The sequence below is a fragment of the Phodopus roborovskii genome, unplaced genomic scaffold (assembly GCF_943737965.1).
Source record: "Phodopus roborovskii unplaced genomic scaffold, PHOROB, whole genome shotgun sequence".
Lineage (NCBI taxonomy): Eukaryota > Metazoa > Chordata > Mammalia > Rodentia > Cricetidae > Phodopus > Phodopus roborovskii.
The window spans coordinates 2,239,754-2,266,383 of NW_026126410.1; the positions used below are offsets into that span (position 1 = coordinate 2,239,754).

Here is a 26,630-nt window from a genome sequence, read left to right on the forward strand (position 1 = left end):
CCATTATTTGTTTGTTTACTGGTTTTTAAAGACAGGGCTTCCCTGTGGCTTTGGAGCCTGACCGGGAACTCGCTCTATAGACCAGTAGACTAGTCTGGCCTCAAACTCACAGAGATCTGCCTGCCTCTGCTTCTGGAGTCCTGGGATTAAAGGCATGAGCCACCAACCCCTGGCTGTGCCACTCTTAAACAGTTTGCTTTCATTTAAGGAGATTTGACCATATGAAAGATAAAAATAACAATCTCCAAATGCTATTTTATACTGATTTAATAGAATATAAGCCCCCTCTCCCACCCATATCACTCTTACAAGAGATTCCCAACACAATATTAGGTCCAAACTGAGTTAAAAATTATATCCCGTAAATTTGCAGCAAATTGTGATTACACAAAGTCAACTAAATAATATTTGCTATATAAATAGTCAGAATTGTTTATGTTTACTTCCTAAGAGCTTTCATTATGGAAAATATTTATGGTAAGTATTTATACATTATCAAGAACAGACAGCAAAATTAATACTAAATTAATGCTAATTCACAATGTTCAGCATTTACAATAAACCAAGGATTTAAAATTTTAGAAAAAAAGGGAAAAGTAGTAACTATCTGATTGATGAGAAACAATTCAAATACAAATTAGATATTAATTTTGGAGAGTAAAAATATGTATTTTAAGAAAACTGAAAATAGAAACCCTGTGTTTTTCTTTAGTTGCTGATGTTCTGGCTCAAGCTTGAAGCTGTATTGGATATGTCAAGCTTTCATGGTACCTTCTAGTTATTCAGTGAAACAAGCAGTTTGATGTTTTTAGTTCATCCTGCCATTGGCCCTCTGGTCAGAGGAGCTGATACAATGCCTGGATCCAAATTTTGTTTGATATTCTGCTAGACACCATCACGGTTGACATCACCTCACTGTCACATTCAGAAAACATTAACACGATGATAAAAACTAGTGAGGTCAGGTTATAAAGGAAGGAAGAAAAATAAATGGGGAAGGGTTACCGCAGGGAAAGAAAGAAACATGGAAACAGGAGGAAGAAGAAAGAATATAATACCCTGAAATCTGTAAGATGATCCCAGTTTGAAATGGGATACCTTCCTTTCCCCAGAGCGAATCAAGAACAACCAGGCCATGAGTTTTCTAGGTGAACTTGCTGCCAACATATCTGCTTATTCAGCTGCTGGATGTGTTCCTGGTAATTCCTTTATAATACTGACCTTGAACCTACTTTTTCAATGCACAAGGCATACCCACTAAACTTACCAACTGCTTCCGACAGGCCATAGACTTTCTGATTATATGCATCTGTCTTATCCCAGATAAAGGTGTAGGCCAGGTTTGGTGAGGCAGGAAACCACTTCTGGAACAGTCTCCCAACCACAGCTACCATCAGATGGACCTTCATGAGGTTAAATGGTATGACGGCCTGGGTCATGGTGATCTTAAGAACTGACTTGTACCCTGCGGCTCTGGAACTCAGGTAGGAAAGCCTCAGATCTGTTCCTGGAATTGTGGTTTCTTCATGTAGGACCTAGGTTTGAAACAAAGCACATTTCTAACTGGCATCATGTATGCCCAGATTGAGAAGATAGAGCGAACAGAATCCAGCAAAGCACAGAAAACAAGAAACAGCAGGGTCACCACCATTCCCAGGTAACATGTGAGCTGTTAACTTATCCAATAATTATAAACAGCTCTGCTGCCAGCCTAATGACCTCCTCCAAAATGCTTCTTGCCATTTACCCAGAGTTAATCTCACACTTCATACAGTTGTTGCTATGGCAGTCACAGGAGTCTCACTCATTCTTCCAGTCACTTGGAGATAAGAGCAGGCACTCATACAATGGTTAGCTCACAACAGAGATTTACATCAGCTGGTCCCTAGAGACTAATCTTAAGTCTATGGCCTCATTAGCCTACCTGGGTCATTGTGAGAAGGCGAATCCAGGTTAGACAGTAGTCAATTCCATTCACATGTTGAGATGTAATGTAACAATGGCATCTTCTCATACTTAATTACATATCGAGCTATAAAGCCACTGATTTTTTCATAACATAGTATATGAGCTAATGTTTTAAAGCTGTGCTGTTCTTTTCTCAGAGAGTAACTAAAATGCACATGTAAGGAAAAATATATTGTTTGACTATAGAAAGTTATTTTGATGTTTGATTTAAAAAGTTACTTTTATTCATGTAAGGGTTCTTCTACTGTACAATAATGTAATTTTAACCTTATGTTCAGCTGTCAATGTGAATAGCTCAATGGATAGTAACAAATTTAGGTATTATAAAAATACCAGATGCCCAAATATTACCTAACATTTAAAAAACATTTGTACATTATATAAAAAAATTGAAGAGTTTTCTAAAGAGATTCTTTCTACTAATGTTCTTATTAGCTTTGTGACTAATAATAGCTTTTTATATAAAGGCTTACCATGTATATTGTAACATGCAAGGCTACCTTTGTTAAGGGTGCCTATCTCAATCCCTATCAAAAATGATTCTTCCTTCAGCAGACAGATGACATTACAAAAATCCACAACAGGTCAGAATGCAGAGGACAACTGACTATGGTGTTCCAAATGCCAAAAAATTCATGGAAGGCTTGGGACACATCACAGAAGACAGGAAAGAGCCAGAGGACCGGGACATATTCTCTCTCTCTCTCTCTCTCTCTCTCTCTCTCTCTCTGTCTCCCCCTCTCCCCCCGTGAAACTAAACCCATGAAATCTCAACAATATAGCTGTCCAAACAAGATCTGAAAAACAACAAAACAACACCACCAACTGACATGCCCAGGTGGATGGGGTAAATCTCACATGATCCCAACCCTAGTTCAAGAGCTATAAGTAATTATTGGCTGCTGAGAGGGAGACTCAGCCTTTTGTGTGTGTGTGTGTGTGTGTGTGTGTGTGTGTGTGTGTGTGTGTGTGTGTGTGTGTGTGTGTGTGTTCAAGACAGGGTTTCTCTGTGGCTTTGGAGGCTGCCCTGGAACTAGCTTTTGTAGACCAGGCTTGTCTTGAACTCACAGAGATCCTCCTGCCTCTGCCTCCTGAGTACTGGGATTAGAGACTCAGTCTTTCCAGGTTAGTTAACCAATCCAAGCAGCCAGCCATGAACACATCTGAGCAACGCCAAAGAGACTCATTTGGCTTATTTATACAAATAAATAAGGAGTGGGGGCACAGGAGGAATTGGTGGAGAAGAGGGGCAGAAATGATTGAAAATAGAGTATTCACATATGAAATCCTAGTAAATAATCAAAGTAACCTATGTCTGAAACCAACCACTTCCTCTACCATGAATCAGGATGTTCCTAACATTAGACTACACCACGATATACACTATGATTAAGTCTGAAGTGACTGTCTTTCCTGAGGTAAGATTCTTGGAATAGAGGCTCAGTGTTAATGCAATCTTTCATGCAGTACAGTTAGGAATGGCGTACACAGATTTGCCACTTCCAATTTTAATGTCTGAACTTAAGCTCTGGGTATTATAGACTTGACTATCAATGTGCGTAAGTGAACACAGCTAGAAGCTGGCCTTGGACTGAACCAACGCTCACTGTGGTCTGTGAAGCAGGTGGCATGAAGAGGGATGTGATGAGGGACAACAGACTATGAAGGCACAACTCTAGCATGGCGGTGTCACATGGATGGGGTCTTGACTAACTATGCTGACGACTGGAGTCAGGCGCAAAGTCATCTTAAGGAAGACAGTTCATGAACACAGCGAACCTTTCTAGTTTATTTTTTATTTTTATCCTCTCACTCTGCCCACTCAGAAATGTCTCAAAGCTCCCCTCTGTCCAAGAAAAGCATAATAGGATGAGGAGTGGGCAACCTAAAGGGAACTCATTCTATTGTGACAGGATGAAATGTCCACGCATTACTCTGGAAAACAGATTTCTACAACTCCTGAGTGGCCCAGAAAACATGATATATTTCCTCTTAATTTATTCTCAAAATAATTTCCCATACATTTGATAGTCTTTCTTACTTGGAAGGAAATGAATTAATAACCACTTCCTGAGACCTGCTAGAAGTTGCTTCTCTATTTCAAAATATCATGTTATTCTTAGTTTTGATAACCAATTATTATCTCCGTCATCATTAGCTCACTTCCACGGAACAGATATCTGCAATTTAGTTCATGAGAGCATCCGTTTCTCCTATGTAATTTAACCTTACCGTGTTACATTTTATTACTAGGAAATACAAATCCTGCCAGCTCGGCTTGTCCCAGCCGCATCATTCTTGACTCAGCAGCAACGACCTGCACTGGACTCCCCGTATCTGTCTATTCTGCTCCCTTGCTGCTGTTTCTCCCCTCTTTCTGATAGTTATTCATACTTGCTGCCTGAGCTCTGGCCAGAGAGACATGAAAATAAAGTAAGCAAGAGTCTGTTCATTATGTCTGTTTCTGGTCAGTATTTTGTGACCTGAGTTAGCCCGACCCTCGGTTCCATATTGCGGAATGATTCAAAAGTCTCTCCTGGGTGGATTTTCTTCTTTACCCTTCCTCCATTTAAATTATTTTCCCATTTGATTGTTTTTGTTTTGACATTTATTTGTTGGTCTTGTGTATGGGTGGGGTGGGTGGGTGCGTATGTACACCAGAGGACAATCTGAGGGGGTTGGTTCTTGCCTTCTACCATGTGGGTCCTGGGGACTCGAACACAGGTCACCAGTTTTACCCACTGAACCACACTACCAATTTCTGTACACCAAGAATCGTGTTGACTACTATGATGCTGTTGCTCATTTTTTCCCTCACATGAATTCTGCTCCCTTTCCCTGTATTTCATCACTCTATAGGGTCAATCCCCTTAGCAATGCTGGTTCTGGTCTCCTCAGGGACCATACTCTGTCTTGAACTTCCTGCTGTGCAAATATTTGCTACATCTACATTGTCAGGGTTCATCTTTTAATCCTTGTTGAGTGCATCACAGGCACTCAGTGGACTTTTACTAAATTACCTACTGTGTGAATGAATAGCAAAAGGATGGCCTATATCCGTGCACCTGCTGCCTATTGGAGACACATCACTGTGGGTTAATTTCATGAGAAGCCTGTCAACCCCTGGGAAGACACTGCTTCTGATTGGGGCTGTTTTAGAACTAAGAAGTTCTGAGTTATAGGATGGACCCTGAGAAGGAATTGACAAATTGAATAAGGCCACAATGAAGCTCTCCGGGCCTCAGCTCAAAGTTTATTTGGCTGTTAAACCCTAACCCCTGTGTCATCTCCACATGGCATTTGCTTGAGAGCCTTTTATAACCTATACATTTATTTCTGGCTAACATCTTGTCATCTCTGTGTGCACTTCCCTGATAGGTTGTTTGTTCACGTTTTAAGTACATGGATGGAGTTTCAGGATTCCTAGCCTCAATTTCCAACCCCTTCCTGGATGCACTCTTTCAAAGGTTCCATGTCACGACATCAGAGAGACCCTTTCTGACTACACTGTATTAGAGTCTCATCTCTACTCACTTTACCCTGCTTTATAATTTTGAATCCTATTGTTTTGTTTTTTTCGCTGTTTTTGGTTGAGAAGCTCACTGACAGCCAGTACTGTCTGGTTGGTTTACAGCTGGTATCTATTTATAGTGGCTGCTATAGAACAAATATTTCATACATGTCTGATGAATGAATGCAGCAAATTTGCTGTGTGTGCCTCCACTTCAAAGATTATGCTATTCTTATTATTGTAATCATTGTTATTGATGTAGCACTGAGGACTGAACTTAGAATCATACACGCTAGTAAGTTCTTTACCAATGAGCAATGTCCCTAGCCCCCTTTGCTACTTTTTGTTGTATTTTAAATAACTTATTTTCAAAGTTTTACACACGCACACACACACAGTATTGTGAGGGTGCTATGGGAAGCCAGGAGAAGGGGGAGATGGATTCCATGGAGACTGAGTTATAGGTGCCTGGGATCTGCCTGACATGGGTGCTGAGAACTAAACTCTAGTCCTTTGGGAGAAAAGCAAGTGATTTTAGCAGCTGAGCCATCCCTCCAGCCCTGTCTATCTTTTATTATGAGACAGGGTCTCACTAGGTTGTCTAAGGTGGCTCTGAATTCATTGTAGCCCAGGAAAGTTATGAACCACAAATGCTCCTCCCTCAGCCTCCTGGATGGCTAGAATTACAGGCCTGCACCACTGGTCTGGCCTTGAACCATATAGTTTTAGTTTGCATTTTAGCATAAGGTTAATTACTGTTGTACCTAAAATCCTACCTTTAGGATTTGAAAGTTATTTCTATACACAGGGAAAGGAAACAATCTATAGGTATTTCAATAGGTAAAATGAGCATCACATATGAGAACATTTCTTTAAAAGTTAGATGTTTTATTCCCATGGAGACTAGGGCATTATGAAATACAAATTATTAGACTTTAAAACATTTACTAATATTTAGATAATACCTTTGGAAAGCTAATGTTTCCTGTCAAAAGTCACCTTTTCAAAGACATTTTCCTAGTCTAGTACACATACCACATGTTACAGAAATAGGACAGCACTAGAATCTCACAACTGTCAAAAACTATTCCTGGGCAACCTGTGACTGGATATGTGAAGATCGTGCCAGCTGAAATCTGTACCTGTGTCTCGGGGATGATGGGGCTGTCTTCGGGAGAAGTTCTGAAGAAGGTGGATAAGGGTGATGACACAATGATGGGACTTGGCCTCACAAACCCACTGAGATCACAGCTGGGAATGTCATTCTCTTCTTTCTTCATGACAAGTGTATCCATTACATAAAAGACATTCCACGGAATCCACACAGTGTGGTACTGAGTGAGGAATGGGGAGCGTTCAAACACCAAAGTCAGAGACGCGCCACCATTTGCCACCAAGTCAAACCTAGAACAGACGAGGTACACTAAGTGACTTGGCATCATACAATGGCTAACCTGGGGAGTTGCCACCATACAAGGGCTAACATCCTCCTCAAATTAAGATGATTCATAAAGAAAATAATCCTTTTTCCTAATTTTATGAAATATTTTCAAATTTATGTCCATAGGCAAACACACCCTTTCTACTCACACATTTATCTATTTGCATTTCTCTAAACTTCCTATCTATTCTTTGGAACCGTCTGAACTTCAGTTACAGACACAAGAAACATCATCAATAAATATTTCAACATGAAACTTCAAAGACAAAAAATGTTCTCCAACAAAATCACAATATTATATCATGCCTCAGATAAGGGATGAGTACATGACTTGATCTCTGCCTCTCTCACTCTCTCAGATTTTTAAGAGTCTGAAGAGTTGTTGCTTTTCTATTTTTTTTTTTTTAAAAAGAGACAGTAAAACATGATGGGTGATGGATGAATGCCCAGTCTTATGCTTAAAGTAGTTCAAACAGACACCATGTGATGTGACTGACTCACATTCCATCCTGGCGGGTAATAGTATATCCATATTCTGAGTAATGTAAAAACGAGACGTTGACGCCAATAAGTGGGGTTCCATCAGCAGTTAGGACTTGGCCTCGGATGACGGATGCAAGGCTGTGGTAGAAACACAAAAGTTTGAGTATCTGCCTTCCCAGGCCGGCATCACCACGATTTACAGATAATTCAGACTAAAGACATCACTATCAAACACAATCAAATGCTATTCACAAAAAGCAGACCTAAAACATGTCAAGACAGTGTTCCTCTTAATTCAAGTAATTTACTTTTCTAAATGCCTGAGTTTTAATTTGTTGCAATCCGTTTTTTTTCTCCCAGCATTATCAAGACTAATAATTTAAGAGATGAATTTTAAAAATTATAAATGATGTTTTTTTTCATATATCATATATATGACATACTTGAAGAAAAGTATACTTTCCAAGTGATTCTGGGCCAATCTGTAAATCTGCTGGGATCACTAAGTACAAGATTTAAGGGGGCAATAAGGAACAGGTGTGCAGCACCTTCTATTCTGCGGCTGGGTCTCCGTGCATTAATGCTGTTCAACGCCTGCAGACCCAGGAGTTCTGTGTAAATCATTGTCTCTTACTCAGCGAGACAGGAGACACCTGCTTTCAGTTACTGGTTGATTTTCAGGTCATTACCGCTCTGTGCAGGACCATTCAAAACAGCTTATGCAATGTCACTGCTATGCCGTTAGCAGCTCTAATCCATTAATTCATAATTTATATTATTTAGTGAGCTCAGCTAAAAATAAAATGTGCACTTCTGTTTTGCCTTTTGGGGTCTTTTCATCGTGCCTTCTGAAATGTTTCCAACCGCACTTGCAGAATCAACTGGTTAAATGAAGATTTATTGACTCCTTAACGGAGTGTCCTGTTACGTCTCAGGTATTGAATTGACAAAGTATGTGAACTGTGTCAAAAATGCTTGAAATGCGAAGTTTGATGAAAACTTTTCTGAAAAATGAAAAACTATATACATATATATATGTATTTTTAAAAGCAATTTCCTCAATACACACTCATCAGCATTTCACAGAAAGTAATTCTCAAGGCCCTTATGAATCTATATAAGGAAAGCAAGCATTAACCTCTTATTGAAAGGGCTTTCTCCAGGGAGCACATGGGTGCTATCCGATCCAATCAGGAAACTGATTCGATCATAGAAGGACTTGGCAGCTTGCTGAGATGGTGTCTGCAGACTTTGGCTAATGATATCCTGAGGATCAGGCAAGCCCCGGCAGTAGGGCTGACTTTGGCAGGAACTCTGTAGGCAGCAATCAGGGTCCATGCAGTCAACAAGTCCGTCTGTAGAGACAGCAGTGAATCGGTTAGACAGAGCTGCACCTTGTGCCTGCGCTTGTGTCGTGGTGTGCAGTGACTTACACCATTGGTAGGTTTGTTCCACGCTGCTCTGTGTGGCATCCTTTTTGAAGCCAGAAGAAATACAGATATAATACTTGCATCGGCTTTTACAGAAAGTGAAGATCCAGATTGAGGATGGTTGAAAGTAATCATGTAACATTTATTCTGAGTGAGGAATTACTGATTAGAACACCTTATTAGTAGGAAGGAATCAGGACAAGTTGTAAACACAGTTATTGGAGCCTTCTATATTTTAGGGGAAATGCGCCAGGACTTCCCATACTAAGCACATACAGAAAACAGGTAGGTACCCTGGAAGCTCTAACAATAAGGAAAAGTACTGCAAATTGAAAGTGGGGAAGGTGCTGACATAAACAAGCTATGACAAGTTGGGTGAAGCTAGCCAGTCACAGTTCTAAGAAGGGGAAAGTATGTTCCAGAGGGAAGTAAGGCATTTTTAAAATTTTAAAGTAGGAACTTGATCTTCTAATTTGTTTCCCCTAACATGTAGTATTGTTAAAACTAAACAACAACAGCAACGACAAAACCAAACCAAACTGTGGCAAATGTGAATTAGCCATGATCATGCAGGATACCCATCCATCCATCCATCCATCCATCCATCCATCCATCCATCCATCCATCCATCCATCCACACTTCAATCCCAGCACTTGGAAGGCAGAGCCAGGCAGATCTCTGAGTTTGAGGCCAGCCTGCTTTACAGAGCAAGTTCTAGGGCAGCAGCGGGGGGGGGGGGGGGGGGGGCTTAACACAGAGAAACCCTGTGTTAAAAAACAGAAATAGAAACAACAATACACCCCCAAACAACAACAACAAAAATCATCCACAAAGCATGGCCCTGCAACACTCTTCCTGACATAAAGGAACATGGATACAGTCACCAGTGCCTTCTCCAAGAATGTTACAAAGGTGCACTTGGTGGTTTATAGTCATGCGCCACATGATACTTACATGTTAACATGTAAGTCAGTGGTCCCAAAAGACCTGGGATACTGCCTATTAATGTTGCATGCTTCACGTAAGATCAGGCTGCATGTAATATAACATCAAGTATATAATATTTAATAGTGGTAATAGATGACTATGTTGCTACTTTATTATTTGTTATATGGTATCATTTGCCATCACCTTAGAGTATATTCCTTCCTATTAATGAAAAGGTTATTTTAAATAATGTGATAACATGTTGTGGCAACAGAAGCTTCAAACATCTCATGACACTGTCACCCTAACCCTAACCCAGGGCATTGACTGCCTTATGTGTCTAGGTTTGTGTAAGGCATTCAGATGTCTGCATAGTGATTAAATAGTCTGGTGTTGTAGTCTCAGAATGAACCTCCACCATGAAGTGAGGTATGAATATATTCTGTATGAGGCATATTACCAATCATGTACTATGTTGAGTGGCTGTCAATCAATGTGATGATACCTTCCTTTGAGTCCATGTTGATCCACCAGTTAAATATATAAAATTGGACCTGCTTGCTAATTATATCTCTGAGAATAGGTTAAAAAAAAAAAAAACAGCTTGAAGACACCAAACATTCTTAGGTACCTGACAAGACAGTTTAAAAATCTTTACACTCAAGTAGCAGACTGTAATATGACCTTATGGAAAAACTCAGGTAAAAATATTTAAATGGTGTTTATGTTTTATTTATATAAATAAAAACTAGCCTATGATTTATTTGCTTTATACCACACTTAGTTTGCCCTTCATTATCTGATGGCAAACATTCAAAAGGAAGTAATTATATTGGTGGCCGCTCAGTGGGTAAAGGTGCCTGCCACCAGGGTTGTTAGTTATTCTTTCTTCTATATTTTTTTTCAAGACAGGGTTTCTCTGGCTTTGGAGCCTGTCCTGGAACTTGCTCTGTAGACCAGCTGGCCTCGAACTCACAGAGATCCGTCTGCCTCTGTCTCCCGAGTGTGGGGACTAAAGGTGTGTGCCACCACCGCCAGGCTGCCACCAGGTTTATGACCTGAGTTTGATCCCTAAGACCCACAAGATGAGGAGAGAACTAACTCCTACATGTTGACCTCTGACTTTCCTAAGCCTGCTGTAGCATGTGTTCCCATCTCCCACACAAAATAAATGAAAATGCACTAAATTCTTTTACAAAGGAAATTAGAATAGATTGAACTAAGTTTCCTATCCAGAAGGAGGTCAATAGCAACACAGGAAAGGTAAGAAACAAGAGACGTATGGGTTAGGACCCTTAGTCACACCAGCCACCTGAAGGAGAATACAGCAGCATGGTGTTTGCTATCACTCCCACCCCTTCCTCTAAAGTCTCATTTCAGTATTTTAGCTCTTTCAGCTCTCAGGCTATGCACAATATGCTCATGCACTCCTTCAGTATGGTTACAGGGGACCTAAAGTGTCAGGGTGACTTTCAGGAACTACCTGAGGAGACACTCTATTTCCAGTGTCCACTGGGATGCGGCATAAGCTGTGAAATCAAGATTGCTCCAACTGTCTTCGTGCTGCCACAAGGCCTATCTGGAAATCAGTCCATCAGTCTCAGAAAAAGGAAGGCAAAAGCTCGAGCAAAACCCAACAGGTCATATAGACTGTGCCCTCCTTGGGGTCTTTCAGTAAGTTGCACTGGACCTTCCGGGCTTCTCAGTTCTAGAAGCTAAGGTATTCATTTCTACTTAAGTCTGTTTGTGTTGGACTTTCCTTAATTCCTTGAAACTGGAATCTTTGAAACTAGCATGCATAGATAGTAACTAAAATTCTCTTCATTATTTCTTTTGAAGTTGGGGGAAATGTGTTTAATAAGGTAACTTGACTTACACTTCTGATGTTGGTGTATTTTTACATATTTACATGTTTGTGGTCATATGGAAATGAATGGCTCTGAATTTCTGATGAGAGATATTATCTATTTTTCCTTACAGCTGACATATTTTATGTAGATGTTGCATATTCCGAAGGTCATGGATTGCTAACTATTTGAAGCAGCGTGCTTATTCCTTTGACAGAAATCTAAAACCATGTGTTGAGATAATCAAATGATTCTGAGCTTTGAAATTTCATATAAATTTATCAAAACATTTCTTTCCTACTGAAAAAGCCATAAAGATGAAAAATGTCTAAATATTTCTTGATATGTCTAGTGGAAGAAAGATGAGGCCATGCTGTGGCCCTATTCTTCACAAGGATATATTATAAAAATAATGTAAGAGATAGGCTTTTTTTTCTCCATTTCTCTTGAAATAGAAGAATAGTTTTCAAGACTGAATTCTCTTGGCCTATTGTTTCAACACAATTTTTGGCTTCAAAAACAAAACAATCCTTGACACCCATTCAAACCATTAAGAGGTGACATATGATTATAAGTAGTTTTATGGAGATTTTTAAATCTATGCTCTATAATCCCTTCACATAGGTACTCTTGGTGAGAAAGTTTAGACTGTGTCTACATATGCTTCAGAGAGTAATTAAACACAGCTATTTCATATTCCTGTAGGCTCCCCCTTAAAACTACCCCTTCACAAAGGAAAGTACTTTCAAGCACTAAATTTTATCTCCATTAATCTGGCAAATTAGGGGTTAACTGATCCCCACTCCAATTCTCCCACAGTGTCTTCCCTTAGGCAATATATGGTGTAGCTGCCAAAGAGGAACACTCAGATTTAGTCATTCATCTTTGTTAGTTTATAAAAAGCAAATGTACATCTGGCATGTAGTCTGCAGGTCATAAAACTGCATGAGATTGACATCTTCTGAACTAATCAGTTGGAAATGCATTTTTACAAGCCTCTCTGCTAACATCCATCAGGCAAAGAATCTCATTTTCAACAGGCGTGATGCAGGGACACACTGTTTGTTATTTTTCTGCAGAGTTTATCAGTAACTTGCCCAAGCAAGTGACGGATGGTTATGAATCTGGCTTCCTATAACTTGAGAAAACATTTTTCATTCTTTGTGTGCACTCATAGCAGTAAGGCCTATCTAGTACAACTAAGCTGATTACCCACTTGCCCAAATGTACAGTGTAGCAAAATTGTCTCTGTGGAATAGGTTCTCCAAGTCATTGGGATTCCACTGTAGTCCCAAGAATGTTATGTTGGCTCACATTTAGCCTAAAATAGAAGCCATATCTAATAACATTAATCATAAAAAAACTAAAGATTAGAAAATTTCAAAAACTCATTGAATAGCAACCTCAATTATTAGTCAAGAGCCTTTCTTCACTTTAGTTTCATTGTAAGTGGCACTATGATATAAAATAGGTATATAATTTATGCTCCCCTCTACTTGATTCTTAATGTTATTGCTTTCGTTATATTCTGTCCATATTTTAAATATATTCTTGTCTTTCCTGAAGCATTTTCATTGGTCTTTAGTAGTGGTTAGTAAGCTTATTTTATAGTTTGCCAAATAGTGGGCATTTTAGGTTTTGTGAGCCATGTAACTATGAAATGGTCCCTGCAAAAGGGATATGACAATAGATAAATGGATGAATGCAACCAAAGAGTCTCAATAAAAGCTTATTTACAAATATCAGCCCATGGTCACAACAGCCAACTTCAGGTCTTGCTTCCAGATTTCTACTGTCCTATTTTGATAACATTTTAAAATCACTTTTTATCACTCTTTATATATATATTTTTTGTCAGATTTAATCAACACACTTTTGGTCAAATTATTGAAACTCAGATTCCAAGCTTTTCATAGATTGCCTTTGATGGTGAGTTTGCTCTGTTTGCCCATACTCTCATTTTCTTTTTGAAGTATGGACATTTTATTTGTTTTAAATGTTCTTATTTACTGATTGGAAGAATGATACAAACCTTCTATTTTCCTTAAATATAATTATCATCATCATTATCACCCACTACAAGGTCCAAATTCCAAGGCAGTATTGTAGTTGTGACATTTTATCATTGTGTAATATACTGTTCATGATTGGTTCTAGTAAGCATTTGGTAACATGTGTGGGGCTCCTTTCTGCACTATGGAATGAGCTATGGCTTTCAGTACATTCTTGGCCTATGGGAACCAGTGCTGTATTGATGTCTTTGGGCTCAGTTCATATATTTGTCATGCTATTGACTCCAAGTTTTTTTTTTTTTTTTCCCCCGAGATGGTTTCTCTATGGCTTTGGAGGCTGTAGACCAGGCTGGTCTTGAACTCACAGAGATCTGCCTGTCTCTGCCTCCCGAGTGCTGGGACTAAAGGCATGTGCCACCACTGCCCAGCTAAGGTGATTAATTTTTGACCTACAAATATACTCTACCTTCTAGAGGTTTCTACCCTACCTCCTTCACAATATCTTTCCCCTCTTCTCTGGACTTGTTCATTCCCATGTTTCCAATGTCAATGAATTTCAATTTACCTCATACTTTTTCTTTTTAAAAACTATATTTATTATTTATTCATGTGTGTGTGTGTGTGTGTGTGTGTGCATACATGTACATGCTTGTAGATGCCCACTGTGGCTAGAATAGTGCATTGGATACTCTAGAGCTAGAGTTCAAGATGGTTGTGAGCTACCCAATGTGGGTTCTTGGAAGTAAGCTCTCCTCTGACAGAGCATGATGTTCTAACTACTGGGCCATCTCTCCAACCACAACTTACGTCTCTGTATCCAAAGTAGAAGCCTGGAGTCCATTCATTACTTCTCCCTTTTTCTCTGTATCTATTCAGACTTGAGTCCTTTCTTTTCTTCACCTTAACCATCACCCTAATGAACTGAGATAATCCCTCTCAAACATCCTGGTTTCTCTGCAGGTGTGTGTGTGTGTGATAAGATATTGCTCATTGGCTCACTGAGTAGATTAGGGTGTCTGGCCAATGGGCCTAAGGGACTAACTGTTTCTGCCTCCCCAATTCCCATTACATGCATACACTACCACACTTGACTTAGTTTTTTTTTTTTTTTTTTTTTTTTTTTTTTTTTTTTTTTTTAAAAAAAACATGTGCTCTAGAGACCAAACTCAGGTCCTTGGCTTTGCAGGCAAGAACTGTATCTAAACAAATTCAAATGATCCTTTATCATTTTTTCCCACCCCTTGAGCTCTTGTATGCTTTTCATTGCAATAGTTGCTTAAAGGTGTTATTCATTAGTTGGGTATTAAGAAAGCCACAGAATTATTAGAAGTATCAAAAGAAACGATGGCACATATATAAATCTATTTAATCTTATAAGACTCTTGTTCAGGAACCACAGCTAGAGTTTATGAACAAAGAGGTGAATGTCACAAAACATTTACTTTGTATGAATTGAAAAAAAAAAGTGTGTATGCCAAAAGACACCACAGATTGCAGAGTCAAAAGAGAAGTAAAAATCCTGGGTAAAATATGTATGACGCACCCAACGTAAGTGAACTGGAACAAGAGGTTCTAGGAATTCAAGGAGAATAGGCTAAGCAACTCAATAGGAAAAAAATAAAGTAAGAGAAATAAGTAAGCAATTACCAAAACAAATATCAAGATACAAGAAATAAAAACACGAAAGGCTGAGAAAAAAGTCTAAAGAGCACCATGAATCTTGGCTGGGCATGCATGTCAGTAGCAGAGGGTCCAATGTGCAGAAGGCCCTGAGTTTCAACTATAGCACAACAGGGAAAAGAAGATTACTAGTCTAAGTAGGAATTAGAGATACAAACTAAAACGATAAAATGGGGACATTACCATTCATCAGAAAAAGGCTGTTTTTCATTTTGTTGAACAATTTTATTTATGTACAATGATTATGTATAGAGTGTGACCATGGACAAATAACAATCTCACTCCAATAAAATGTGTAGTGGTTGAAACCTATTTACAAGGCAACAGGGCAGGAGCTATAAAAATGAAAACCTAAAATGCCTTTATTCCACAATTTCCCTTCTAAAAATCTACAGAAAAATGTTTATTCACACACACGCCTATAAATTTACCACACAAGATTTACACACACACACACACACACACACACACACACACACACACACACTCACCACACATTTATTATGTACCAGGAAGAAACTAACAACAACAAAATCCCCAATTACTAACAGTATACTAGCAATCAAATTAATCAGTACATCCTTGTGGATAGCAAAGGGGTTCGTGGTAACCAAATCTCTAATCTAAAGTAGGAACCAATTGTCTTCCAAACCAATTATCATTTCTCCCAAGTCAATATTCTACCAGGATGTGCAATGTCTAGAGATTTGGAATGCCATTCTATGTTCTGATAATATTAGGAGTCCCTGGGAGGAAGTCCTTAACGATCTCTAATGTTTCTGTTTGCTTTTAACCTTTTTCCACCTCTCTTTCCAATGCTATTACCTACCATTTTATATACTTAGCTTGCATTTTAAAACTTGCTTCAGTGGCCTCTCTCTGAAACTGGAGTTGGCTGTAAGAAGGGCACTGACATCGATCTTCATCAGTGACCTTAGCATGAGGAAAAGACTGCCCTTAGCTCCAAAAGTCCAAAGCTACCCAGTCACATGGCAGCTGTTGTTTGAACCTTAAAAAGACTCGGCTACTTCTTATGAATTCATAGGTGTTAAGAGTGACTAAGGCTGGGTGGTGGTGGAGCATGCCTTTAATCCCAGCACTTGGGAAGCAGAGGCAGGCAGATCTCTGTAAGTTTGAGGTCTACAAGAGCTAGTTCCAGGACAGGCTCCAAAGTCATGGAGAAACCCTGTCTCAAAAAACAAAATACAACAACAACAAAACAAAGCAAAAAAAAAAAAAAAAAAAAAAAAAAAAAGAAGTGACTAAGGATGCATGGTTCCATCTATTCGTCCAGCTCTTTCTGAAGCTCTTGTCCATTGCTTGAACATCTGAGAGTCACTGTGTCTAAAAGACAACAGGAAAGGAAGGACCCAGGAAGACATCTCTTGATGAGATTAGGATTTCAAGGCTCTTTATAATCAGTCATGATAGAGCTGGCCATGTTGGGAAAAGGGAAATAGTTTGGAGCAGAAGACAAACTCTGGCTGGGGAAGAAATTTAGCTATTTCCCTATGTCTACTTTTTTAAAATTCTAAACAGTTATTTATTGATTTTTTTTTGTCAGTGTATATTCATTGCACACTGTGCTGGGTTTCATAAGGACATTTCTATATAAGTCTATCACATACTTGGACCATACTTTAACATTTTCACTTCTGAGGAATGTAAGCCATTTTCCATTTCTTTTACAAAAACTGTGTTTGAACTAGGCAAGAGCACACACACACACACACACACACACACACACACACATTCTTAAATCCCAACTAGAGCCAAATCAACTTCTTCACCTGCTTTTTCTGTTTAGTTACTTAATGTGCTGAATCAAGTAACTTAGTGGCTCGCTGGCTAATCCAACATTCTGACACAAACTTAGCTTAGATAATGGCTCTGCCATATTCCACTCACAACATGGCCTGGAATTCCTGGTGTTGCTCTATTTTTAACCTTTCTGTTCCACTGTCCTTCTGCCACACTGCCCTGAACGGATACTTCATATCTCCCGATTTGGTTCTTGGTGTGGAAGACACTGCCTCTAACGTATATAGCCTGTGCCCATATCCAAGAACCCTCTAGCTTGGGCTACCACCTCAAGACATGATGAAGCCAGCCCTGAGAGTCCTTCTTTGAAGAACAACAAAATTAGGTTAGGGACAGCCATGAGAATTATGAGAGATAAGTAGAGAATTCACAGGAGGTGTGCTTTCAGCTTAAATTTTCCCTCAGAGAGAGAAGCCTAGTGATAGCAGAGTTTCATGCTAATAAGGATAAACAAAGGGGGAATGAGGCCAATTCACAGTAGATAAATTTTTGAGGAAAAGGAAAAACCTCCTTGACTGATAATAATACCAAAGAGTTGATTAGCCCCTAAATTACTCTGCCTTGTCTCTACAGACTTGGCCCTGCAGTCTGCATCCCTCTGAGAGCCAGGAGGACCTCCTCAAAGTAATCTCTTTTCAGAAGACAAAAACCTGGAATACACAATCAAGGAGAAAGAGTCACTCTCTCCTCCCCTGGCACCAGAGACAATGTGGTTGGTACTCTTTGGGGGAAAGCAAGGAGTTAGGTTGCCATCTGGACTATGTCTCAGAGAGGATTAATGCTGCCATTTCTGCAAGCACGTGATGTTAAGGGGTTTGGACAACAAGGTATTATCAGCTAGGAGAGCTGTGAGGGTTAGAGACTGCTGGAATTCATTAGGGGTGGGGGCTGGGGGGGTATGGCAGTAAAGAAGTTGAGTTATGTAGGGTTACAGGCTCCTCTGGATAGGAAAAGGAAGACCACACAGGGAAGATGTGAAACAGTCTGTGAGAATATTAAAAGGGAGGCCCTTCGGCTCCTTGTCAGGAAGACCAGACACATGGCTGCAGAGCAGAGGGATGCTGGCTCAGGTCACTGGAGAAGTTTGGTCCACCCCACCTGCTCTTTGACAACCTTCTATGACTAGTCGAGAGAAACACTCAGGAAGCAAAAGAAGGAAAACCCAGGCAACAGTGGCTGCAACATGCTGAACAATCTAGATACAATTTTTTTTCTCTTAAAACCTCTTTTATTCCTGTTTTGTGGGTGAAGTGATTGAGATGTGAAGAGTTACAGATCTGGTTGAAGGCCATGCATGTATGATGTGAGGACATGACAGTGCCTGCGTCTAAAAGCTTCTCTGTCTGGCCAACACTACTGTCCAGGGAGACGACCTTGCAGAAGAGCAGGCACAGAACACTGAGGATAGCAACTACACCCGCCACCAAATCCACTCCTAATGGTTTGTCAAAATTAAGCAGCTGTCAGGGGCAAGGATTCCATCACCAACTCCCACTCTCTATTCTGTGAAATTAAAATACAATAGCATGGGGGATGTACTCAAAGGGGAGAGTAATTATTCCTAGCCGAAGGCTTAAATTGGGTAGAATATCTCGATCCTTTTTATAGGGGTGTAAAGTTAAGGATAAAAAGACAGTGGAATTCAGCTCCAAGGGGACTGTTCTCTGTTGCTGTTAACCCCCCCCCCTTTTTCCTACCCATGGCTTTCAACAGAAGAGCTTGAAAAATGCCTGGCATCTTCTGGCTTGTTTAGTTATGAAAATACTGCTGTGGCACTCACTCCCAATGCACAGCATCCTGAATACCATTGTTGAGGAGGATAGTCACCCGGGAATGAGAAAAAGGAATGGAGAACACAATGGCCATTATACCGTAGCTCTGTTACCATGCCTTTTCCATGAACGAAAATCATCAGGCAGCCACTCATTTCAGGGAAAATGAGGGAATGCCATCAATCCATCAGCTCTCACACATTTTCAATCAATCTAATCTTGAGGGATCTGTTTGGTCTTTTTTCTTTTTAACAGATAACTATGTAGTCACATTAACTTATGAGCCCAGGCTCTGGCACACACTTGTTTTCAGGTCCAAGCTTCCTTACCTCCTTCATTGTCCTTGCTGTCTGTGCACAGGGTCTCCATGGCTACATCACAGCCTGCTCCTCTCCATCCTGGCTGACAAACACAATGCCAGCCGTTTTGGTCCAGTGTACACCTTCCATTGCTGTTACACAAACCGGGGCAACCCTCTGTCAAGACAAGGAAGTAGAAGAAACGGTGATTTGAGTATTGAAAGCCTTTGTACCTAAAAGAAACAGATACGGGACACTTAGTAGGAACAGGCCTTTATAAACAGCACAGGGACTGTAATTGCACATGGATAGAAACAGCAACATTATCCAAGGAATCTAATTCTTATCCAAGTGGCATCTTTGATTGGCCTGACCCTTGAGACACCACTTACCTGTGTAGGACAGAAATATATGCAATGACCCACTAAATAGCTTCAGGCCAGACAAAATTAACTTGACATTTTTTCCCCTTTCACAAAGCAACAAGGTATAGTGTATGGTTTGGAAAAGCACCTCAGGATAATAATTTCAGATCCCCCTACTCCAATTTTTAATCGGTTACAAACATTGCTAGAAGCTTCTTAGGACATGACTTCTTAAGCACCTTGTTGCTTTAAAAAAAAATCCCCTAAATTCAAGAGCATGAGCGTGGATATGAGTTTATGAATGATGTTAAAAAGAGAGCATTAATTTTATCTGGCCTCAGAGTTGCCGAATATTCATGTGAAATTACAGTGTATTAAATAATTGCACAAAGTATAGGTCAGTATTAATGACGATACTTTATGCCAAGAATACATTCCTTTTCACAGAATAAGCAAAGCCCAGGAAAGCAGCTTTAGCATCTATTCTAACAAACATTAGGATTCAGGCTGCATACGGATGGGACAGGACCGACAGGGTATCCAACTAAATGTAGGAGCTGTGCATATTTGATTACTTAGGACGGACAAAATGAAATACCATAAGGACCACAATAAAACATTGATAGACTAAACAAAAACACGGTAGTGACGTGCTTCAAGACAGATAGCAAAGAGTGATATTTTGTGACAATCTCCCTAAGGCTTTTATGCTGTTACCTTTATATCCTATCTTGTCTGCTTTTATGGGCAAGAAGGGAAAATTTGGGAAATAATTAATTTAATATATCCAAAATCGATAATTGTTTCAGTCTAACATAATTTTTTCTCCCCCCAAACCAATTTCTTTTTGTCACTCCCTACTGATGACAACTGGCATGCAGCCAACATGATCTGCTTATGAAGGATGACACTCAGGTGAATTCTGAAGTCCCTGATTATGAGTGTGACATGGCCCTGACAGAAGCAAGGGTTAAGCGTTTTAAACTCCTGCAACGACCTTGGCTAGTGAGTGAGTCTCTTTGGCTAACTATTAATCATTTGCTGTAAAATACATGTAGTAAAATTGCTCCAGCAATTGGTGGGTGTTGCATAGCTCCTTATCATGAAAACGCCCCACCTGTATTGGATATAAGATTTAAGGGAGCAATCTGTGTAAGATGTTTAAGTCTGTATTTAGATGATGGTTCATGTGTTGGTCTCCAGCGAGGAACTTGAGAAGGAAATATCTCAAAGAGACATTCTGTTTCCTAAGCTCTTACAATTACAGTCAACAGGAAGGAGACTGTTTTGACAGCCTAACAAAAATTATACTTATGGATAACATCAGGCCAGGATGAGATTAATATTGCTGCTTATTTTGTTTTCAGTTACTTTATGTGCCTATGGATTATTCAATATGTAAAAGGTAGGTGTTCCTTATAGACGTGTTTGTTTGTGGTTTTTCTTGAAATAGAAGTGTTTAATTGCCCCATTGCCAATGAGCAGCAGTTGCTGCTTGCACACGGAATTATGATAGGAAAGCCTGGATATTGCCATGAATATTTTCATATTCTAATGGAAAGCACAAACAAGGAAAAGAAAATAGGTATTCGGAGGAGAAAGAGGGAGGGCTTTTCTCTGCGTACAACACTGTTCGACCCATGTCTACGGTAACTGAAGACGTGAGACTCTGCTGTTTTTTGCTGAGCAACGTTATCAGCTCTGATGCGACAGCATGCATGAGACTTTGTAGTTTGATAAGAATAATAAAACATAAATTATTGTATCATATATGTGTATATTCTGAGGTGTTTAGAAAAAGGCAAAGAAGTTTCCATCTGAGGCTCAATGAGATCTTTCTCTCTCAACATATGTTAGCCAGAATGATGTTTAGATTGACAATTCTTATTCTGTGATAAGAGTATTTATGATTCTTTAAATTTATAATTTAATGCTCTTTAGCTGAATTCGATGAAGATTTTTGAAGCACAACAAAATAAAACAAAAAACAGCAAATGTACTGTGATCTTCAGTTTTGGTTTTAGTGAAAACTATTGTTTTAAATAGGAATGAAATCTGTGAGAACCCCAAAATTACAAAAATGAGACACAGACAATTTAAGTCTCAATACTTTAAATCTGAGGCAATTCACATAATGTAAGCCCAAGTTATAGTTTACAGACAAATGCATGAAAAAGTCTATTGTTATACCTAGTGCAATCTGATACACAGCTATATAGTTATTTATGCAGATATGTCAACAAAGAGTAGATATACAGTACCTTTAACTATCTTATCCAAATAGTGAGCTTGGGAAATTAAAAAAAGGAAAAAAAGAACAGACAGACATTTCAGAAGTGTCACATGGGACAAGGAAAATTTCAGAATTCACATGCAAATCGAGTAGCTGCAGCTGACACAGAATTCACGTCACATGACAGAGATGCACTTTGAATCATCTACAAATGCACTATGGTCAATTTTAGTCATTGTGGTCATGATGCCAGGAACGAGGCTCTAGAGGTCAGTCTGGGGGATGCTGTCATTTCCCTGTGCAGGTTCTTTGGGAAACATGCACTCCCATTCTTGTTAGACTCCCACTAAGCAGAGTCAGTGGACTTGGGTCTTTACAACTAAAGGATTTTGGAAATTTATGGCTATGAGGTCTATAGCAATCAAAGTCTAATAGTTAATAAATAAATAAGCAAGAGGGAAATGAAAGAAATGAAGAACCATCAGGCAAATATTTCCATTCTATTTGGAAAAGGCATATGAAGCCCCAGAGGAGTCTCCAGTAGCCTCTGGCTCCATGCCAGATGCACAAGCATTTCACATATGTAGTCCATTAGGGGACAGGAGTGGTCTAAGCCATTGTTTCATCTGAAGAACCATCTTGAAATAGGCTCTATTTTTCTCAACAGGTTGACAGGGCCAGCTGGACCAAGACTGTGTCTCTGGCTGTCCTTGTACCATTTATCTTTCTGAGACATAGAGCCCCTCTCCCTTCACTCATGGTAGAGACCTAATATATTCTTAATAAGCCTCAAATCTTCCTGCTTTGTCAAAATTCATACATCTTTAATGATCTGAAATTGCTTTTCAAAGATGCTTATGTTGATTATTTTTCATTACTGATACATGCAAGTGGCAGCGGTACTCTTAAAAGAATGATTTAAATTGTAACTTTCACATGAGACACTCAGGTCTGCTGGCTGTGTCATGTGGGTAAACAAACCCATAAGTGGTTTTGACACATCTGTACTGTGTATATAAAAAGATTCTTTTGCTTTGCTAGAGGATTCCATTAGAGACTTTCGAATTGCCTTTAAAAATAAGAACGTTTATGGCTAATTGACAATACATTACAAGGGAAATTAAGGTGAAAGACGAAATGGCATTAGATCATAACTTAGTAAGCATAATTCATCTCTTAAGCATTAAAAGAAAAATGTATTACTACATCATGACACAGATATGAGTTTTTAATCATTCTTTCTAAGTATTATGTAATCTGCAAGAGTCCTTTCTGTAATAGCCCATTTGACGATCTGCACATAATCATAATGATATTAATAATCTAGAGTTTTCAATACAGGCAGGGTAGCATTTTCAAGGGAATTCTCAGCTTCTAAAAATTAGTGACACTGATTACACTTGGTGAGTATATCATGTGTTTTTATTTCAGATCTGCTTCAGTTAATCCAACCAAAATAAAGAACACAGCTACTTTTTGATATAGATTAGTAGTTTTGACCAGCCACTCCTGTTAATTTAGCAGAGTCTATTATGCAATGCAAAGCAATGGCTTGATTTACAGTAAAGGTAGGGTTGTCATTGGGTCAGGTGGATACCAGAAGAGGAGCTGAAATTAGAAAATGCATTTAAAACACACATATATCATAATTAGCACAACACTTTAAATATTAGGAATATTTAATACAGCATTCATGAAAAACTAAAAATCAGCTATAAGAATATTTGTACTGAGGATAAAATACCCAGATTTATCATTTTCATTTCACAAGGAGCATATTAAATGTCATAAAGAATCATTGTGATAGCTTAAGACTAAGAAAAACAATAACCTATATCTTACTTTGAAGAGTGAAATTTCTGATAATACCTCAGAAGCTTGATTCTAAATAATGAAGAAGTTGAAAGGAAATGTGGAAACATGAGGTTAAAATAATAATGAAAATAATTGCAACATTAAAAACACCATTATAGAAGCCAGTATAGGAAATTACCAGGAAAATGCAGGCATGTTGTTAGAAGCTATTAGGAATGATAATCATAAAAATAATACAGGATAGTTAAAAATTTAATCTACCTAACAGTTGCTGAGATGCACATTAAATTCCAGAAAAATTATGTTGAAAGTGAATGTTTTAACTTAAAGTTAAAAAAGCAATACCAACTAGATCTACTAAATTTTAAAGTTCCTTTTCACTGAATAGAACTTTCTTACAGGTGGGTACTAGTCATTTAAAAAAGCTATTATTATGTTTTATTCACAAAATACTTTCCTTGGCATTTAGATTATTTATCTTTTAAGAGGATCCATGCAGAACACAGGGAGAGTATTCCCACATTTGTTGTAGGGCGATGATGCTTAAAGCTTATTTTGGATTTTGGATCTGAGAGAACTGGTGACAGATGGATTCTGCAAACTACACATGCCACAAATACAAGTGGTCAAGATAATCCCAGATTTTAATATGTGCTCTGCTTCTGAGTGTCTTGTAGATGATGAACACTTGGCAGGGGCAGGTATATCAATGGTTGCCACATATCCTACCACTGAACCAGGCAGACCTTTACATTTAGATACCTTTCAAAATGATGTTAGAAAATGAATGGAGTACTCTGGTCCAAGCCTTGCTTTCTGAAGGCAACAAAAGGCTTAATTCATGCTACTAGATTAAGCACCTCATACTATTCATTTACTCAGGCTTCATCACCAGCTCAGGATGTCATAACTGAGACAGCAAATACAGACAAGAGGAGAGAAAGAGGTGCAACTGAGTGCAGGGTACACAGTCAGCAGGGTGGGCTTCCTGGGTCTGCATACAGCTGAGAACCATTGTCATGATGAAGAATCCCCATTGTACTGAAGAAACCATTTCTTTTCCCAATAGGAAGCACTGCTATAGGGGATGAGAAGTGCAGTGCAATCGTTCTTTATCTAATAGTAGGTATCGACTAAAGCTCTGGGGTAGCACCACCTTCTTTGAGGTGCCTTCTACATGGCATCTTTGAGTAATGGCAAGTGAGTGTATGAGTTAGCGTTACATTGCTGTGACAAAAATGCCAGTCAGGAACAACATTTAAAGGACTGAATGATTCATTTTAGCTGTCTTTCAGAGGTGCTAGTCCAGCAAGGCAGGGGAAGTGCGGAAGAGCAGAGCAGTTTATGTCATGGTTGACCAAACAAACAAACAAAAAACAAACAAACAAACAAACGAAAAACAAATTCAAGTTCCCAGCCTATGCTGGTGCCACTCAGGGCAGATATTCTTTCCTCACAGTCCTAACCCAGCCAAACCATCACAGGAGGTTTACTTCAAATGTCACATTGCAGATACCTTTTACAGGCTGTGCCTAACTCCTGGCTTTAACTGTCTCTCTTTCAAAATCTATCTATCTATCTATCTATCTATCTATCTATCTATCTATCTATCTATCTAATCTATCTTATCCTATCTATCTATCTATCTATCTATCTATCTATCTATCTATCTATATCCAGATGCAAGACCAACCCTGGGACACAGTGAATGAAACGATTGTGCAGGTTTCAAGTCTACGCACTAGAGGTCCCTAGTCTACTTGCTGGTGGGCAAAGACTGGAAAAGGTTGGGTGTGAAAGATTTGGCTTTTTATCAAACTTTTAAAATCATATACACCAGTCAATTAACTTTCAGTGTCAGCAAAGCAAAGGGTTGACCCAGTATCCTTGGCATACACTTCTCCCGGTGTTCTTTTAACAAATTCTTTCTCCCTTTAAGGCTGCTCATTGTGCGTGGAGGGAGACACACAGCTTACATCCCTGTTTAGTAGTGGGTCTGGGCTCTATGGCCCTTTGAAAGGTTCACAGGCTATGATTAATTCCTAACATGCCGAGTAGGAAGGTACAGCATTACTTTGCCAGTTAAGGAGTGTCAGTGAAAATACACAGCTTTAATGAATTTTATAGATGTGACTATGTATGTAATGTATACATATTCTCCATTAGAATTGGGGTAATCACTGCATTTTGTTGCCTGGCCCATATGGCTCTAACTTGTGTTATAAGAAGTGAGTAAATACACTTCTTATGAAGGCTTTAGTATATTCTATGAGGAAGCTATCCATTGGGAAAAAAGAGAAAGTGGGCATTAACCTGTTTACAAATTAACCCTGCACTGTCACCCATATGTGTCTCACTCTTACCCTAATCCACTTATTCATAGGCAGCAGTGTTAACAGTAGCCGCCACTTACTGACTGCTAATTATATGTGAAAACTATACTAAGCATTTGCAATACATTAGCTGATATAGTTTCACTCTCCTTCGGGTTAAGAGGTAGCACTGTTATCTTTCCTACTTCAGGGACAAAGGGACTGATGCACAGGTCCAGAATAACTGGCATAGGATCACAGTGCTGGCACCTGGCAAAGGCAAAACCACAGTCAGGTAACTGAATGCCAGAGCTTGCAGTTTTACTAAGTGAGTTATGTTCACAGCTCTGAGAACTCAGAACCTGTGAGAGGCAGAGAATATGCACCATGCGCTGTGAGGTTGGTCAAGGGGTTTACCTGAATTAAAACATCACACAAAGTGGAAACCTAAATTAGTTCAACATTGCAGATAAAAGGAGGCAAGACTACATGCAACTTAACTTCAACTATGAAACCATCCACACCCCGGTGTAGATAAGAGGACCTCACTGCTCTCTGGTAAGAACTGCTGTATCCCGCAGTCTGGGAAACCAGGAGGCAAGCAAGCAAACATACACATACAATAAGCTGGGTGAAGACAAGTGTTAAAACCAACCAAGAATAGAGTCAGTTCAGTTGACCTGCGAATGCTGTACCAGGAGGACCTGCTCAGC

The 26,630-nt window shown here is 39.2% G+C and overlaps 1 protein-coding gene across 11 annotated transcripts in view; it reads right to left on the minus strand.

Moving 5' to 3' along the window:
* Window positions 1-26,630, minus strand: part of Tenm3 (teneurin transmembrane protein 3) — a 1,243,671-nt gene that overhangs the window by 58,055 nt on the left and 1,158,986 nt on the right. For 7 of the 11 annotated variants that reach the window (XM_051182423.1, XM_051182420.1, XM_051182412.1 and 4 more), the window contains 7 exons: window positions 21,819-21,845; window positions 20,275-20,295; window positions 19,223-19,369; window positions 8,542-8,758; window positions 7,422-7,541; window positions 6,622-6,883; window positions 1,268-1,535 (listed from right to left, as the gene is read on the minus strand). In XM_051182423.1, coding sequence (XP_051038380.1) covers window positions 1,268-1,535; window positions 6,622-6,883; window positions 7,422-7,541; window positions 8,542-8,758; window positions 19,223-19,369; window positions 20,275-20,295; window positions 21,819-21,845 — 1,062 coding nt within the window. The remainder of the gene's footprint in view (window positions 1-1,267; window positions 1,536-6,621; window positions 6,884-7,421; window positions 7,542-8,541; window positions 8,759-19,222; window positions 19,370-20,274; window positions 20,296-21,818; window positions 21,846-26,630) is intronic. The other 4 variants (XM_051182422.1, XM_051182421.1, XM_051182418.1 and 1 more) reach the window with 3 other exon arrangements.